General features: G+C 38.9%; 1 protein-coding gene across 4 annotated transcripts in view; it reads left to right on the top strand.

Moving 5' to 3' along the window:
* unc5a (unc-5 netrin receptor A) overlaps positions 1–18,095 on the top strand; it is a 618,101-nt gene that overhangs the window by 385,683 nt on the left and 214,323 nt on the right. Inside the window, exon 1 of one of the 4 annotated variants that reach the window (XM_061901968.1) lies at positions 11,974–12,183. The exons of the other annotated variants lie outside the window; for them this stretch is intronic. Coding sequence (XP_061757952.1) covers positions 12,177–12,183 — 7 coding nt within the window. The 5' untranslated portion in view covers positions 11,974–12,176. Of the gene's footprint in view, positions 1–11,973; positions 12,184–18,095 lie in introns of those variants that run through there. 4 annotated transcript variants of the gene reach the window in all.

Genomic DNA, 18,095 nt, shown 5'->3' with positions numbered 1-18,095 from the left:
GCTGAGTCAGACACTTTCCTTGCACTAGTGCGTACAGACCTAGACAAAAGGGAGAAAAAGCACGAATAGTACTTAACTTGCACTCAATATTGGTGTGTTTTATTTTTTTTTTCTGTACTTTTGTTGTGAGTGAAGCACGTACACGGAACAAGTTAATAGAATTTGGGAACACGCATTGCCTCAGGGCTGGATTTTCTGCAAATGGGTGGTTTAAGCTATCTGTGTGTGTTTTCGTCTGCAGCTACTAATCAGTATAGTCCGTCCATCTTGTCGCTACTAATACAGATTGTCATACAGGGTCAATGTAGAGCATCGATTTGTTTGCAGAAAACAACAATTTCCGATATATTTGTAGCCTGTGCAAGTACTGAGAAACATTAAATAATTTATAAACGACTGCATTTTCTCCGACTTAAAGGCCTACTGAAATGAGATTTTCTTATTTAAACGGGGATAGCAGGTCCATTCTATGTGTCATACTATTGCCATATTTTTGCTGAAAGGATTTAGTAGAGAACATCGACGATAAAGTTTGCAACTTTTTGTTGCTAATAAAAAAGCCCTGCCTGTACCGGAAGTAGCAGACGATGTGCGCGTGATGTCACGGGTTGTAGGGCTCCTCACATCTGAACATTGTTTACAATCATAGCCAGCAACAGTTAGAGCTATTCAGACCGAGAAAGCGACAATTTCCCCTTTAATTTGAGCGAGGATGAAAGAGTCGTGGATGAGGAAATTTAGAGTGAAGTGAAGTGAAGTGAATTATATTTATATAGCGCTTTTCTCTAGTGACTCAAAGCGCTTTACATAGTGAAACCCAATATCTTCGGGACGGCGTGGCGCAGTGGGAGAGTGGCCGTGCGCAACCCGAGGGTCCCTGGTTCAAAACCCACCTAGTACCAACCTCGTCACGTCCGTTGTGTCCTGAGCAAGACACTTCACCCTTGCTCCTGATGGGTGCTGGTTGGCGCCTTGCATGGCAGCTCCCTCCATCAGTGTGTGAATGTGTGTGTGAATGTGGAAGTAGTGTCAAAGTGCTTCGAGTACCTTGAAGGTAGAAAAGCGCTATACAAGTACAACCCATTTATTTATTTATTTTCTCCGACTTAAAGGCCTACTGAAATGAGATTTTCTTATTTAAACGGGGATAGCAGGTCCATTCTATGTGTCATACTATTGCCATATTTTTGCTGAAAGGATTTAGTAGAGAACATCGACAATAAAGTTTGCAACTTTTTGTTGCTAATAAAAAAGCCTTGGCTTTACCGGAAGTAGCAGACGATGTGCATGTGACATCACGGGTTGTGGAGCTCCTCACATCCTCACATTGTTTACAATCATGGCCAGCAGCAGCTAAAGCTATTCGGACCGAGAAAGCGACAATTTCCCCTTTAATTTGAGCGAGGATGAAAGAATCGTGGATGAGGAAATTTAGAGTGAAGTGAAGTGAAGTGAAGTAAATAATATTTATATAGCGCTTTTCTCTAGTGACTCAAAGCGCTTTACATAGTGAAACCCAATATCTTCGGGACGGCGTGGCGCAGTGCGAGAGTGACCGTGCGCAACCCGAGGGTCCCTGGTTCAAATCCCACCTAGTACCAACCTCGTCACGTCCGTTGTGTCCTGAGCAAGACACTTCACCCTTGCTCCTGATGGGTGCTGGTTGGCTCCTTGCATGGCAGCTCCCTCCATCAGTGCGTGAATGTGTGTGTGAATGGGTAAATGTGGAAGTAGTGTCAAAGTGCTTTGAGTACCTTGAAGGTAGAAAAGCGCTATACAAGTACAACCCATTTATTTATTTATTTTCTCCGACTTAAAGGCCTACTGAAATGAGATTTTCTTATTTAAACGGGGATAGCAGGTCCATTCTATGTGTCATACTATTGCCATATTTTTGCTGAAAGGATTTAGTAGAGAACATCGATGATAAAGTTCGCAACTTTTGGTCGCTAATAAAAAAAGCCTTGCCTGTACCGGAAGTAGCAGACGATGCGCGTGGACATCACGGGTTGTGGAGCTCCTCACATCTGAACATTGTTTACAATCATGGCCAGCAGCAGCTACAGCTATTCGGACCGAGAAAGCGACAATTTCCCCATTAATTTGAGCGAGGATGAAAGAGTCGTGGATGAGGAAATTTAGAGTGAAGTGAAGTGAAGTGAATTATATTCATATAGCGCTTTTCTCTAGTGACTCAAAGCGCTTTACATAGTGAAACCCAAAATCTAAGTTACATTTAAACCAGTGTGGGTGGCACTGGGAGCAGGTGGGTAAAGTGCCTTGCCCAAGGAAACAACGGCAGTGACTAGAATGGCAGAAGCTGCAACCCTCAAGTTGCTGGCACGGCCACTCTACCAACCGAGCTATGCCGCCCCACAGTAGCCAGAGTGAAGGACTAGAAAATAAAGTACAAAATGGAAAAAAAAGGCGATTGCAGTGGGAGTGATTCAGATGTTTTTAGACACATTTACTAGGATAATTCTGGAAAATCCCTTATCTGCTATCGTGTTGCTAGTGTTTTAGTGGGATTAAGTCGGAGGGGTGTGGCCACGGTCTCTGAGGGAAGTCACGGCGGCTGCAGCAGGACGGAGGCTCCGCTGATGTCTCCGGTAAGAGGCGACTTATTACCACAATTTTCTCACCGAAACCTGCCCGTTGACATGTAGTCGGGATCCATGTTCCCTTGACCGCTCTGATCCATAGTAAAGCTTCATCTTCGGGAATTTTAAACAAGGCTGTGTTTTTGTGGCTAAAGGCTAAAAGCTTCCCACCTCCATCTTTCTACTTTGACTTCTCCATTATTAATTGAAGAAATTGCAAAAGATTCAGCAACACAGATGTCTGGATTACTGTGTAATTATGCGATTAAAGCAGACTACTTATAGCTTGGATCGGGCCTGGAAAATAATGTCCGCTACAACCGGTGACATCAAACGCACGCGTCATCATACCGCGACCTTTTCAACACGACACTTTGCGGGAAATTTAAAATCGCAATTTAGTAAACTAAAAAGGCCTCATCGGCATGTGTTGCAATGTTAATATTTCATCATTGATATATAAACTATCAGACTGCGTGGTGGGTAGTAGTGGGTTTCAGTAGGCCTTTAACTTTCGCCTGTCCCACTAGACCGGGGGTCAGCAACCCACGGCTCTCTAGCACCGCCCTATTGGCTCCATGGAGCGTTTTCAAAAATGGAAAAGCATGGGGGGAAAATATATTTGTTGTTTTAATAACGTTTCTGTAGAAAGACAAACATAACACAAACCTTCCTATTTGTTAGAAAGCCCACTGTTTAATATCCTTTTGTGTATACTTCACTGATGACAGTATTTAGCCAACGTCGTTTTGTCCTACTAATTTTGGACGTCCTCGAACTCACCGTAGTTGGTTTACGTCAGACCTGGGCAAATTAAGGCCCGCTGGACATTCCCAAATCATTTTTTTAGATGTTTAAGATGGAAAGTGAAGCTGCCATTATGATGTGCTGTCATGTTTTCTAATGACCGTAAGTCTTGAACTACACAATGTATTTCAATAGTTGGAATCTGCATGATATACTAGTTACTATGGTCATCTAATTAGTTACTGTGGTAATTTATTTAGTTACTATGGTCATCTAATTAGTTACTTTGGTAATTTATTTAGTTACTATGGTCATCTAATTAGTTACTGTGGTAATTTATTTAGTTACTATGGTCATCTAATTAGTTACTGTGGTAATTTATTTAGTTACTATGGTCATCTAATTAGTTACTGTGGTAATTTATTTAGTTACTATGGTCATCTAATTAGTTACTGTGGTAATTTATTTAGTTACTATGGTCATCTAATTAGTTACTGTGGTAATTTATTTAGTTACTATGGTCATGTAATTAGTTACTGTGGTAATTTATTTAGTTACTATGGTCATGTAATTAGTTACTGTGGTAATTTATTTAGTTACTATGGTCATGTTATTAGTTACTGTGGTAATTGATTTAGTTACTATGGTCATCTAATTAGTTACTGTGGTAATTTATTTAGTTACTATGGTCATCTAATTGGTTACTGTGGTAATTTATTTAGTTACTATGGTCATGTAATTAGTTACTATGGTCATCTAATTAGTTACTGTGGTAATGTATTTAGTTACTATGGTCATCTAATTAGTTACTGTGGTAATTTATTTAGTTACTATGGTCATCTAATTAGTTACTGTGGTAATTTATTTAGTTACTATGGTCATCTAATTAGTTACTGTGGTAATTTATTTAGTTACTATGGTCATCTAATTAGTTACTGTGGTAATTTATTTAGTTACTATGGTCATGTAATTAGTTACTGTGGTAATTTATTTAGTTACTATGGTCATCTAATTAGTTACTGTGGTAATTTATTTAGTTACTATGGTCATCTAATTAGTTACTGTGGTAATTTATTTAGTTACTATGGTCATCTAATTAGTTACTGTGGTAATTTATTTAGTTACTATGGTCATCTAATTAGTTACTTTGGTAATTTATTTAGTTACTATGGTCATCTAATTAGTTACTGTGGTAATTTATTTAGTTACTATGGTCATCTAATTAGTTACTGTGGTAATTTATTTAGTTACTATGGTCATCTAATTAGTTACTGTGGTAATTTATTTAGTTACTATGGTCATCTAATTAGTTACTGTGGTAATTTATTTAGTTACTATGGTCATCTAATTAGTTACTTTGGTAATTTATTTAGTTACTATGGTCATCTAATTAGTTACTGTGGTAATTTATTTAGTTACTATGGTCATCTAATTAGTTACTGTGGTAATTTATTTAGTTACTATGGTCATCTAATTAGTTACTGTGGTAATTTATTTAGTTACTATGGTCATCTAATTAGTTACTGTGGTAATTTATTTAGTTACTATGGTCATCTAATTAGTTACTGTGGTAATTTATTTAGTTACTATGGTCATCTAATTAGTTACTGTGGTAATTTATTTAGTTACTATGGTCATGTAATTAGTTACTGTGGTAATTTATTTAGTTACTATGGTCATGTTATTAGTTACTGTGGTAATTGATTTAGTTACTATGGTCATCTAATTAGTTACTGTGGTAATTTATTTAGTTACTATGGTCATCTAATTGGTTACTGTGGTAATTTATTTAGTTACTATGGTCATGTAATTAGTTACTATGGTCATCTAATTAGTTACTGTGGTAATGTATTTAGTTACTATGGTCATCTAATTAGTTACTGTGGTAATTTATTTAGTTACTATGGTCATCTAATTAGTTACTTTGGTAATTTATTTAGTTACTATGGTCATCTAATTAGTTACTGTGGTAATTTATTTAGTTACTATGGTCATCTAATTAGTTACTGTGGTAATTTATTTAGTTATTATGGTCATCTAATTAGTTACTGTGGTAATTTATTTAGTTACTATGGTCATCTAATTAGTTACTGTGGTAATTTATTTAGTTACTATGGTCATCTAATTAGTTACCGTGGTAATTTATTTAGTTACTATGGTCATCTAATTAGTTACTGTGGTAATTTATTTAGTTACTATGGTCATGTAATTAGTTACTGTGGTCATTTATTTAGTTACTATGGTCATGTTATTAGTTACTGTGGTAATTGATTTAGTTACTATGGTCATCTAATTAGTTACTGTGGTAATTTATTTAGTTACTATGGTCATCTAATTGGTTACTGTGGTAATTTATTTAGTTACTATGGTCATGTAATTAGTTACTATGGTCATCTAATTAGTTACTGTGGTAATGTATTTAGTTACTATGGTCATCTAATTAGTTACTGTGGTAATTTATTTAGTTACTATGGTCATCTAATTAGTTACTGTGGTAATTTATTTAGTTACTATGGTCATCTAATTAGTTACTGTGGTAATTTATTTAGTTACTATGGTCATCTAATTAGTTACTGTGGTAATTTATTTAGTTACTATGGTCATATAATTAGTTACTGTGGTAAATTATTTAGTTACTATGGTCATCTAATTAGGTATGTCAGACTTAGCCCTGTCTTGGTTTAACTCTTATCTTACTGATAGGATGCAGTGTGTCTCCCATAACAATGTGACCTCGGACTACGTTAAGGTAACGTGTGGAGTTCCCCAGGGTTCGGTCCTTGGCCCTGCACTCTTCAGCATCTACATGCTGCCGCTAGGTGACATCATACGCAAATACGGTATTAGCTTTCACTGTTATGCTGATGACACCCAACTCTACATGCCCCTAAAGCTGACCAACACGCCGGATTGTAGTCAGCTGGAGGCGTGTCTTAATGAAATTAAACAATGGATGTCCGCTAACTTTTTGCAACTCAACGCCAAAAAAACGGAAATGCTGATTATCGGTCCTGCTAGACACCGAACTCTATTTAATAATACAACTCTAACATTTGACAACCAAACAATTAAACAAGGCGACACGGTAAAGAATCTGGGTGTTATCTTCGACCCAACTCTCTCCTTTGAGGCACACATTAAAAGCGTTACTAAAACGGCCTTCTTTCATCTCCGTAATATCGCTAAAATTCGCTCCATTCTGTCCACTAAAGACGCTGAGATCATTATCCATGCGTTTGTTACGTCTCGCCTCGACTACTGTAACGTATTATTTTCGGGTCTCCCCATGTCTAGCATTAAAAGATTACAGTTGGTACAAAATGCGGCTGCTAGACTTTTGACAAGAACAAGAAAGTTTGATCACATTACGCCTGTACTGGCTCACCTGCACTGGCTTCCTGTGCACTTAAGATGTGACTTTAAGGTTTTACTACTTACGTATAAAATACTACACGGTCTAGCTCCATCTTATCTTGCCGATTGTATTGTACCATATGTCCCGGCAAGAAATCTGCGTTCAAAGGACTCCGGCTTATTAGTGATTCCCAAAGCCCAAAAAAAGTCTGCGGGCTATAGAGCATTTTCCGTTCGGGCTCCAGTACTCTGGAATGCCCTCCCGGTAACAGTTCGCGATGCCACCTCAGTAGAAGCATTTAAGTCTCACCTTAAAACTCATTTGTATACTCTAGCCTTTAAATAGACTCCCTTTTTAGACCAGTTGATCTGCCGTTTCTTTTCTTTCTCTTCTATGTCCCACTCTCCCGTGTGGAGGGGGTCCGGTCCGATCCGGTGGCCATGTACTGCTCGCCTGTGTATCGGCTGGGGACATCTCTGCGCTGCTAGTCCGCCTACGCTTGGGATGGTTTCCTGCTGGCTCCGCTGTGAACGGGACTCTCGCTGCTGTGTCTTGGATCCTCTTTGGACTGGACTCTCGCGACTGTGTTGGATCCATTGTGGATTGAACTTTCACAGTATCATGTTAGACCCGCTCGACATCCATTGCTTTCCTCCTCTCTAAGGTTCTCATAGTCATCATTGTCACCGACGTCCCACTGGGTGTGAGTTTTCCTTGCCCTTATGTGGGCCTACCGAGGATGTCGTGGTGGTTTGTGCAGCCCTTTGAGACACTAGTGATTTAGGGCTATATAAGCAAACATTGATTGATTGATTGATACTGTGGTAATTTATTTAGTTACTATGGTCATGTAATTAGTTACTGTGGTAATTTATTTAGTTACTATGGTCATCTAATTAGTTACCGTGGTAATTTATTTAGTTACTATGGTCATCTAATTAGTTACTGTGGTAATTTATTTAGTTACTATGGTCATCTAATTAGTTACTGTGGTAATTTATTTAGTTACTATGGTCATCTAATTAGTTACTTTGGTAATTTATTTAGTTACTATGGTCATCTAATTAGTTACTGTGGTAATTTATTTAGTTACTATGGTCATCTAATTAGTTACTGTGGTAATTTATTTAGTTACTATGGTCATCTAATTAGTTACTGTGGTAATTTATTTAGTTACTATGGTCATCTAATTAGTTACTGTGGTAATTTATTTAGTTACTATGGTCATGTAATTAGTTACTGTGGTAATTTATTCAGTTACTATGGTCATGTTATTAGTTACTGTGGTAATTGATTTAGTTACTATGGTCATCTAATTAGTTACTGTGGTAATTTATTTAGTTACTATGGTCATCTAATTGGTTACTGTGGTAATTTATTTAGTTACTATGGTCATGTAATTAGTTACTATGGTCATCTAATTAGTTACTGTGGTAATGTATTTAGTTACTATGGTCATCTAATTAGTTACTGTGGTAATTTATTTAGTTACTATGGTCATCTAATTAGTTACTGTGGTAATTTATTTAGTTACTATGGTCATCTAATTAGTTACTGTGGTAATTTATTTAGTTACTATGGTCATCTAATTAGTTACTGTGGTAATTTATTTAGTTACTATGGTCATGTAATTAGTTACTGTGGTAAATTATTTAGTTACTATGGTCATCTAATTAGTTACTGTGGTAATTTATTTAGTTACTATGGTCATGTAATTAGTTACTGTGGTAATTTATTTAGTTACTATGGTCATCTAATTAGTTACTGTGGTAATTTATTTAGTTACTATGGTCATCTAATTAGTTACTGTGGTAATTTATTTAGTTACTATGGTCATCTAATTAGTTACTGTGGTAATTTATTTAGTTACTATGGTCATCTAATTAGTTACTGTGGTAATTTATTTAGTTACTATAGTCATCTAATTAGTTACTGTGGTAATTTATTTAGTTACTATGGTCATCTAATTAGTTACTGTGGTAATTTATTTAGTTACTACGGTCATGTAATTAGTTACTGTGGTAATTTATTTAGTTACTGTGGTAATTTATTTAGTTACTATGGTCATCTAATTAGTTACTGTGGTAATTTATCTAGTTACTATGGTCATGTAATTAGTTACTATGGTCATCTAATTAGTTACTGTGGTAATTTATTTAGTTACTATGGTCATCTAATTAGTTACTGTGGTAATTTATTTAGTTACTATGGTCATCTAATTAGTTACTGTGGTAATTTATTTAGTTACTATGGTCATGTAATTAGTTACTATGGTCATCTTAGTCAGTGGTGCCCAACCACCGGGCCGCAGAAGAACTTTTTATTCATTTTTATTTAAAAAAATATATAAATTGAAAATAAAATACAATTATTTATTTTTTAAATTGTTTTATTAAATCAACATAAAAACACAATATACACTTACAATTAGTGCACCAACCACAAAACCTCCCTTTTTCATGACAAAAACGTCCCTTTTTCATGACAAAGAGAAAAAAAAAAAAAGGATTCCCTTTCAAATGTCTATTCTTGGTGTTGGGTTTTAGCAAATAAATGTTCCCCAAAAATGTGACTTATACTCCAGTGCGACATACGTATAACGTATTTCCTTGAATTGCCGCAGGGCATATAGTATGCGCCTGCCTTGAATTACTGCCTTGTCAAACTCGCTTTGCAAAATAATTAGCGCATGCTTAGTATTACCGCCTGGTCAAACTCGTGACGTCACGAGTGACACTTCCCCTGTCATCATTTTTAAAATGAAGGAGGCTGATTTCAATACCGGTAATTTGAAATCGCATAAAGGGAAGAAGATTAAGAGCTATTTAGTAGGATTTAACGGCCAAGCTTACATCACACTCAAATTTTTACTGCATACCTTCGGTAGGTGCCGGAGTGGGAAGAGGTTTTAAAATAATTAGCGCATGCTTACTTTTACCGCATGCCTTTGGTAAGCGCAGGAGTGACAAGAGGTTTTAAATTAATTAGCGCCCCAACGGCAATTCAAGGAAATATGGTCTATGTTTTTTTTCTTCTTTATCATCCGTTTTCGGCATGTGCGACTTATACTCCGAAAAATACGGTATTTGATATGAATTTATGACATGATACATTAATGAACATATGAATAGGTTACCATCAAACTGCTGTGGATCTCATCATAAAGAAACAAGCCCAGGGCTCCCACTAATTCAGCATTATAGTGAGTTGTGTGTTTTTCATGCACTTATTTTTGTTGTATTTATCTGCCACAAGTGGAAAGCCGGTCCCTGAAAATAATGCCTACATTAAACTAGTCCATAGTGCATAAAAGGTTGCTTTACATAATTGCTGTATGTGTTTGATGGCCTGATGGGTGCCTCTTAGGCCAGCTTCCACCAACTTGTGTCTGGAGCTGGAAGCGTATCACCGCTGACAGATCAAGTGTGTGTGCGTGCAATGCAGGAGTGTCACAAAGGGCTTTTACGCAAATGGGATTGAAGAGTGACACTCCATCCATCCATCCATTTCTACCGCTTATTCCCTTTCGGGGTCGCGGGGGGCGCTGGCGCCTATCTCAGCTACAATCGGGCGGAAGGCGGGGTACACCCTGGACAAGTCGCCACCTCATCGCAGGGCCAACACAGATAGACAGACAACATTCACACTCACATTCACACACTAGGGCCAATTTAGTGTTGCCAATCAACCTATCCCCAGGTGCATGTCTTTGGAAGTGGGAGGAAGCCGGAGTGAAACTTAAATATACAGGCGGCGTACATGCGGCGTTGCTAGTCTGATGTCCTCTGTGGTTCCCTAGATTTCTTTGTGTTCATATGAAAGGTTGAACACCTTTTTTGTAAAAGACCCCATAAAGCAAAGCTCCCAACTTTCTTCCAGAAGGTCTAATCTTTGTCCGTGCTATGCCTGGTTGGAGGCTTTGGGTCCCAAGATGCAGAACATCTCGGTTTAGGAACAGCTTTGTTCCAGCCGCAGCTATTCTTTTAAACAAACTATAGATATATTGCAAATATTTATTTATTTTTTTCTGCTTATTAATTTATGGTAATTCTATTTACCAGGGGTGTGGACTCGAGTCACATGACTTGGACTCGAGTCAGACTCGAGTCATGAATTTGATGACTTTAGACTTGACTTGACAAAATGTAAAAAGACTTGCAACTCGACTTAGACTTTAACATCAATGACTTGTGACTTGACTTGAATTTGAGCCTTTTGACTTCAATCAATCAATCAATGTTTACTTATATAGCCCTAAATCACTAGTGTCTCAAAGGGCTGCACAAACCACCACGACATCCTCGGTAGGCCCACATAAGGGCAAGGAAAACTCACACCAAGTGGGACATCGGTGACAAAAATGACCCAGTGGGACGTCGGTGACAATGATGACTATGAGAACCTTGGAGAGGAGGAAAGCAATGGATGTCGAGCGGGTCTAACATGATACTGTGAAAGCTGAATCCACAATGGATCCAACACAGTCGCGAGAGTCCAGTCCAAAGCGGATCCAACACAGCAGCGAGAGTCCCGTTCACAGCGGAGCCAGCAGGAAACTATCCCAAGCGGAGGCGGATCAGCAGCGCAGAGATGTCCCCAGCCGATACACAGGCAAGCAGTACATGGCCAGCGGATCGGACCGGACCCCCTCCACAAGGGAGAGTGGGACATAGAAGAAAAAGAAAAGAAACGGCAGATCAACTGGTCTAAAAAGGGAGTCTATTTAAAGGCTAGAGTATACAAATGAGTTTTAAGGTGAGACTTAAATGCTTCTACTGAGGTGGCATCTCGAACTGTTACCGGGAGGGCATTCCAGAGTACTGGAGCCCGAAATGAAAACGCTCTATAGCCCGCAGACTTTTTTTTGGGCTTTGGGAATCACTAATCAGCCGGAGTCCTTTGAACGCAGATTTCTTGCCGGGACATATGGTACAATACAATCGGCAAGATAGGATGGAGCTAGACCGTGTAGTATTTTATACGTAAGTAATAAAACCTTAAAGTCACATCTTAAGTGCACAGGAAGCCAGTGCAGGTGAGCCAGTACAGGCGTAATGTGATCAAACTTTCTTGTTCTTGTCAAAAGTCTAGCAGCCGCATTTTGTACATGACATGCTACTTTCCCCAAAACCCAACGATTAAAAAGTTATTCAGGAGCGCTCCGTATCTTCCTTTGTGTGCGCGTGTCTGTCAGCGTGTGCGCGCTACTTGTCAGAACAACAGCCAATCAAATTACACCACGTTATTTTCGTCACACAGCATTCAGCCAATCAAATTGCAGGAAAACCAACGAAGAAGATCTCTCAAACAACCCGCCAGTGAGGAAAAATTATGCCAAAAATATTTTCGTTCGGGGATTAAAACTACGAGTTGGTCAACAAAAAAACGATTTCCAGTATGCAAAGAATGCGGTTCGAAGATTTCAGACGGAGACGCAACAACTTCCTACTTCGTTTGACATTTCAAGATGCACAATGAAGGGTAGGTTTTAAATGAAAGCTAACGTTTATTGGCTGAGTAACGTAACTTTTATTTGTTGTGTAGTTAATTCAGTGAGGCTGTAAACTCACTGCTAACGTTAGAACCATAGACATCTTATTAGTACACGCAGCATCGAGCGCTACTGCCTACTGGCGCAGACGAGACGCGGGGCCGCCATCTTGGAGTGGTGATCCACTCCACTCAGTGCAATTTATTTGGCAGGAACAATGAACTGTCAGCGCATTTAATTCATTTTACCTCACTGAATACCACTCATTTCCACCCGCTTTTTTGTCATACGTGTAGCTATGATAAAGGACACATGTTTTGGCGTGGTCATAGTTTGCTTAACAGTAATCAATCAATCAATCAATCAATGTTTACTTATATAGCCCTAAATCACTAGTGTCTCAAAGGGCTGCACAAACCACCACGACATCCTCGGTAGGCCCACATAAGGGCAAGGAAAACTCACACCCAGTGGGACATTGGTGACAATAATGACCCAGTTGGACGTCGGTGACAATGATGACTATGAGAACCTTAGAGAGGAGGCATGCAATGGATGTCGAGCAGGTCTAACATGATACTGTGAAAGTTCAATCCACAATGGATACAACACAGTCGCGAGAGTCCAGTCCAAACACAGCAGCGAGAGTCCCGTTCACAGCGGAGCCAGCAGGAAACCATCCCAAGGGTAGCGGACCAGCAGCGCAGAGATGTCCCCAGCCGATACACAGAGGGACATAGAAGAAAAAGAAAAGAAACGGCAGATCAACTGGTCTAAAAAGGGAGTCTATTTAAAGGCTAGAGTATACAAATGAGTTTTAAGGTGAGACTTAAATGCTTCTACTGAGGTGGCATCGCGAACTGTTACCGGGAGGGCATTCCAGAGTACTGGAGCACGAACGGAAAATGCTCTATAGCCCACAGACTTTTTTTGGGCTTTGGGAATCACTAATAAGCCGGAGTCCTTTGAACGCAGATTTCTTGCCGGGACATATGGTACAATACAATCGGCAAGATAAGATGGAGCTAGACCGTGTAGTATTTTATACGTAAGTAGTAAAACCTTAAAGTCACATCTTAAGTGCACAGGAAGCCAGTGCAGGTGAGCCAGTACAGGCGTAATGTGATCAAACTTTCTTGTTCTTGTCAAAAGTCTGGCAGCCGCATTTTGTACCAACTGTAATCTTTTAATGCTAGACATGGGGAGACCCGAAAATAATACGTTACAGTAGTCGAGGCGAGACGTAACAAACGCATGGATAATGATCTCAGCGTCTTTAGTGGACAGAATGGAGCGAATTTTAGCGATGTTACGGAGATGAAAGAAGGCCGTTTTAGTAACGCTTTTAATGTGTGCCTCAAAGGAGAGAGTTGGGTCGAAGATAATACCCAGATTCTTTACCGTGTCGCCTTGTTTAATTGTTTGGTTGTCAAATGTTAGAGTTGTATTATTAAATAGAGTTCGGTGTCTAGCAGGACCGATAATCAGCATTTCCGTTTTTTTGGCGTTGAGTTGCAAAAAGTTAGCGGACATCCATTGTTTAATTTAATTAAGACACGCCTCCAGCTGACTACAATCCGGCGTGTTGGTCAGCTTTAGGGGCATGTAGAGTTGGGTGTCATCAGCATAACAGTGAAAGCTAATACCGTATTTGCGTATGATGTCACCTAGCGGCAGCATGTAGATGCTGAAGAGTGCAGGGCCAAGGACCGAACCCTGGGGAACTCCACACGTTACCTTAACGTAGTCCGAGGTCACATTGTTATGGGAGACACACCGCATCCTATCAGTAAGATAAGAGTTAAACCAAGACAGGGCTAAGTCTGACAATATAATATTCTTATATACTATAAGTGACCACAAGCTATCCATACACTTAGGTAAAACGGAATCCATCCTATTTGGATCCCATATCAAACTTAAGAAGGTCAGTGACTTCACTATAAAAGTGGTGACATTGTTATCACCAGGAAAGATGAGATCACCTACCTAAGTTCCATTCTAGAGGCTAATCTTTCCTGTGATAAAATGGCAACCAAGGTGATCAAAAAGGTCAACCAAAGAGCGAGATTCCTCTACAGAATCTCCTCTCTGGTCAACAAAAGCACCTTGAAGATTCTAGCGGGAACTCTCATTCAACCCTTTTCGATTACGCTTGCACCTCCTGGTACCCCAGCACCTCCAAAACCCTCAAATCTAGACTCCAAACATCCCAGAATAAGCTAATCCGGTTACTTTTAGACCTCCACCCCAGATCACACCTCAATCCAACCCACTTCTCCAAAGTGGGCTGGCTCAGGGTGGAGGACAGAGTAAAACAACTTGCACTGAGCCTAGTCTATAAAATCCGCTACACCTCCCTGATACCGAAGTACATGTCAAACTACTTCCTTAACGTAAATGACCGCCATAACCACAACACCAGGGGGAGCTCCACAAACCACGTTAAACCCAGATTCCGATCTAACAAAGGTCTTAACTCATTCTCTTTCTATGCCACATCAATGTGGAATGCACTCCCAACAGGTATAAAAGTAAGTGCATCTCTATATTCCTTCAAAACCGCTCTAAAACAACACCTCCAGGCAACTTCAACACTTTACTAATACCCTCCTCCATTCACATCCCATCTCCCCGGATTATAAACAACTCAAATGTACTTCTAATGTATATACTTGTTCTTATGCTATCTGAACTCACTATGTTCTCTGCTGGCTGTACATATCTTACTAAATAAGACCTACACTGTTTCAATGTCCACATTTCTCTGTTGATGCAATTGTTGATGACTGAAGTTCTGATATCAACCAAAGCTCCTCATCCCACCCCCCGGATTGTAAATAATGTAAATAATTCAATGTACATACTATGATGATTAACTTGTGTGATGACTGTATTATGTTGATAGTATATATGTGTACCATGAATTGATTAACGTGGACCCCGACTTAAACAAGTTGAAAAACTTATTCGGGTGTTACCATTTAGTGGTCAATTGTACGGAATATGTACTGTACTGTGCAAACTACTAATAAAAGTATCAATCAATCAATCAAAGACGTCCGAGATCAAAACTGGGAATAATAATCCCAGAGAAGGGGGGAAAAAATGGGCAGCTATTTTTAAATTGAAGAAACAATATGATTAAGTTATATATACATGTGTATATCCTACATAAACAATGTATGAATACATTAGATATCTATATATCTTAGGGACCTATAGACTGTATCTCCGTTTTTGCAGCAACAGAGAGTTTATTCTGTCTTGACACTTTGTATTGATATTTTCTATTACATTCTTCCCTTAAATAATAATGTTTACAGTGATTGTTTTATATGTATTTTTTATGTATGTTGGTTTGGACAAAAGTGTCTGCCAAATACTTAAACATATATAAACACCTGAAAGTCTTTATATGAACTAAAACCACCAATCTGTTTCACTGGATTCAGAATAAAACCAAAGTCTGTCTTACCCAACAAAGTTAGTATTTGAATATTGTTACTTGAAGACTTATTCCTGGTTACAATTAGACTGTTAAGAGAGTATTGTCTTATATTTTGCCTAAAATGAAAATGCATGATAATCAGTGGTAGTTGGTGAATTTTGTTTTAGGTGGGGCTGAAAGTTTGTTAACCAAATACCTGTAGGGGCGGGGTCATCCTCCCCAAGAAGATTTCTTTGTGATTTTCACATACTTGAAATATTGAAGATCTTTGCTCCTTCTCAACTCTGTGGTGATATTATTTTCACAAAATACAACCAATAGTACGTTAATGTTAAATCTTACTTATGAAAAGTAAGCCCCAGAATCCTATTTTCAACAGTCCTCTCATTTGAGCAGAAAAACGCTGAACACCAGCCCGACATCTTTGTTTTCTACCTGTCAGTTTAGGCTGCCCGCTGGCACCTTGTCGCCTCTTCAAGATGGCGGCCAAATTGCTCGCGTAATAGCAGCCAATGCTGTGTCTACTTATAAGATGTCTATGGTTATAATGTCATTGCAAACACGACAATCTGTTGCGTCCACTGCAGTTCGCTACTTTATTCATACTTTTTGTCAGGTGATTTTTTTTTAAGCGGGGTTGCATGACGTACCTACACATAACGTTACGTTGGTGAATCCATCACACACAGTAACGCAACGTTAGACGGCGGTCAGCAGCACCGCGTATTTTAGCCACCTACAAAAAGACAGACATAGTCAAATAAAGGTCGGTTAAAATGTATACTATAATAAGAATATGTGTACATATTGCATAGGGCTCTGACATCTAAAAAGTACGACTCTGTTCATTGTTATGTTCATGTATTTGTTATGTTTTTCATGTGTACGCACGCATAAACACACATTGAATATGAGATGAGATCAATGAGATAAGGTAAGAACAGGATAGAAACTGCTGTTGAACTAGTTACAATGCAAAATGCCATGGAAATACAATGTTAACACGTTTGTGCAAATAAGTACAGTTGCACTTGTTTTTTTAAAATGTGTTTATTCTGTAAAGGAATGAGTTAAATGTTTAAAATGACGGGTTAATAGTGCTATTATGAAGTGCAATGTCAGCACTATTTTTTTCCTGCAGTTTCAAATGCACTTGTTTTAATAAATGCATACAGCGTTTTAAAATCATACACAATCTGTGTAAATATATTAGTCTGGGGTTAAAAGGACTTGAAATGACTCGAAACTCAAAATGCAGGACTTGGGACTTGACTTGAGACTTTCCAGTCTTGACTTTGGACTTGACTCGGGACTTGCCTGTCTTGACTCGAGACTTGACTCGAGACTTGAGGGCAAAGACTTGAGACTTACTTGTGACTTGCAAAACAATGACTTGGTCCCACCTCTGCTATTTACTCACTGTCTTTTCACTAACTTTTACTCTGCCTCTTTTTAGTGTTTATGTGACTTTTTCTTTCTTTCTTTTCTTGGTCCAAGTCCCAGGCAGCCTGTTGAGCACTTTGTCATGTTTGTCATGTTGTGATCCGTTTTGTGTTAAAGGCCTACTGAAATGAGATTTTCTTATTCAAGCGGGGATAGCAGGTCCATTCTATGTGTCATACTTGATCATTTCGCGATATTGCCATATTTTTGCTGAAAGGATTTAGTAGAGAACATCGACGATAAAGTTCACAACTTTTGGTCACTCATAAAAAAGCCTTGCCTGTACCGGAAGTAGCAGACGATGTGCGTGTGACGTCACGGGTTGTAGGGCTCCTCACATATGAACATTGTTTACAATCATAGCCAGCAGCAGCTAGAGCTATTCGGACCAAGAAAGCGACAATTTCCCCATTAATTTGAGCGAGGAAGAAATATTCGTGAATGAGGAAATTTAGAGTGAAGGACTAGAAAAAAAAAAGTTGAAAAAAAATAAAAGGCGATTGCAGTGGGAGCAATTCAGATGTTAATTCTAGGAAATCCCTTATCTGCCTATTGTGTTGCAGTGTTTTAGTGAGTTAAATAGTACCTGAAAGTCGCAGGGGTGTGGCCACGGGTGTGTTGACGCCAGAGTCTTTGAGGGAAGTCACACAGCTGCAGCAGGACAGAAGCTCCGCTGATCTCCGGTAAGGGCCGACTTATTACCACAATTTTGTCACCGAAAACTGCCGGTTGACATGTAGTCGGGATCCATGTTCGCTTGACCGCTCTGATCCATAGTAAAGCTTCACCTTCGGGAATTTTAAACAAGGAAACACAGTGTGTTTGTGTGGCTAAAGGCTAAAAACTTCCCACCTCCATCTTTCTACTGTGACTTCTCTATTATTAATTGAACAAATTGCAAAAGATTCAGCAACACAGATGTCCAGAATACTGTTTAATTATGTGATTAAAGCAGACGACTTATAGCTTATGTCGGGCCTGGAAAATAATGTCCGCTACAACCCGAGA

Source organism: Nerophis ophidion, linkage group LG05 (genome assembly GCF_033978795.1).
Source record: "Nerophis ophidion isolate RoL-2023_Sa linkage group LG05, RoL_Noph_v1.0, whole genome shotgun sequence".
In the NCBI taxonomy this organism is placed as follows: domain Eukaryota; kingdom Metazoa; phylum Chordata; class Actinopteri; order Syngnathiformes; family Syngnathidae; genus Nerophis; species Nerophis ophidion.
Note: the sequence above shows the minus strand (reverse complement) of the source record. Positions and strands in the feature narration are given on the sequence as shown.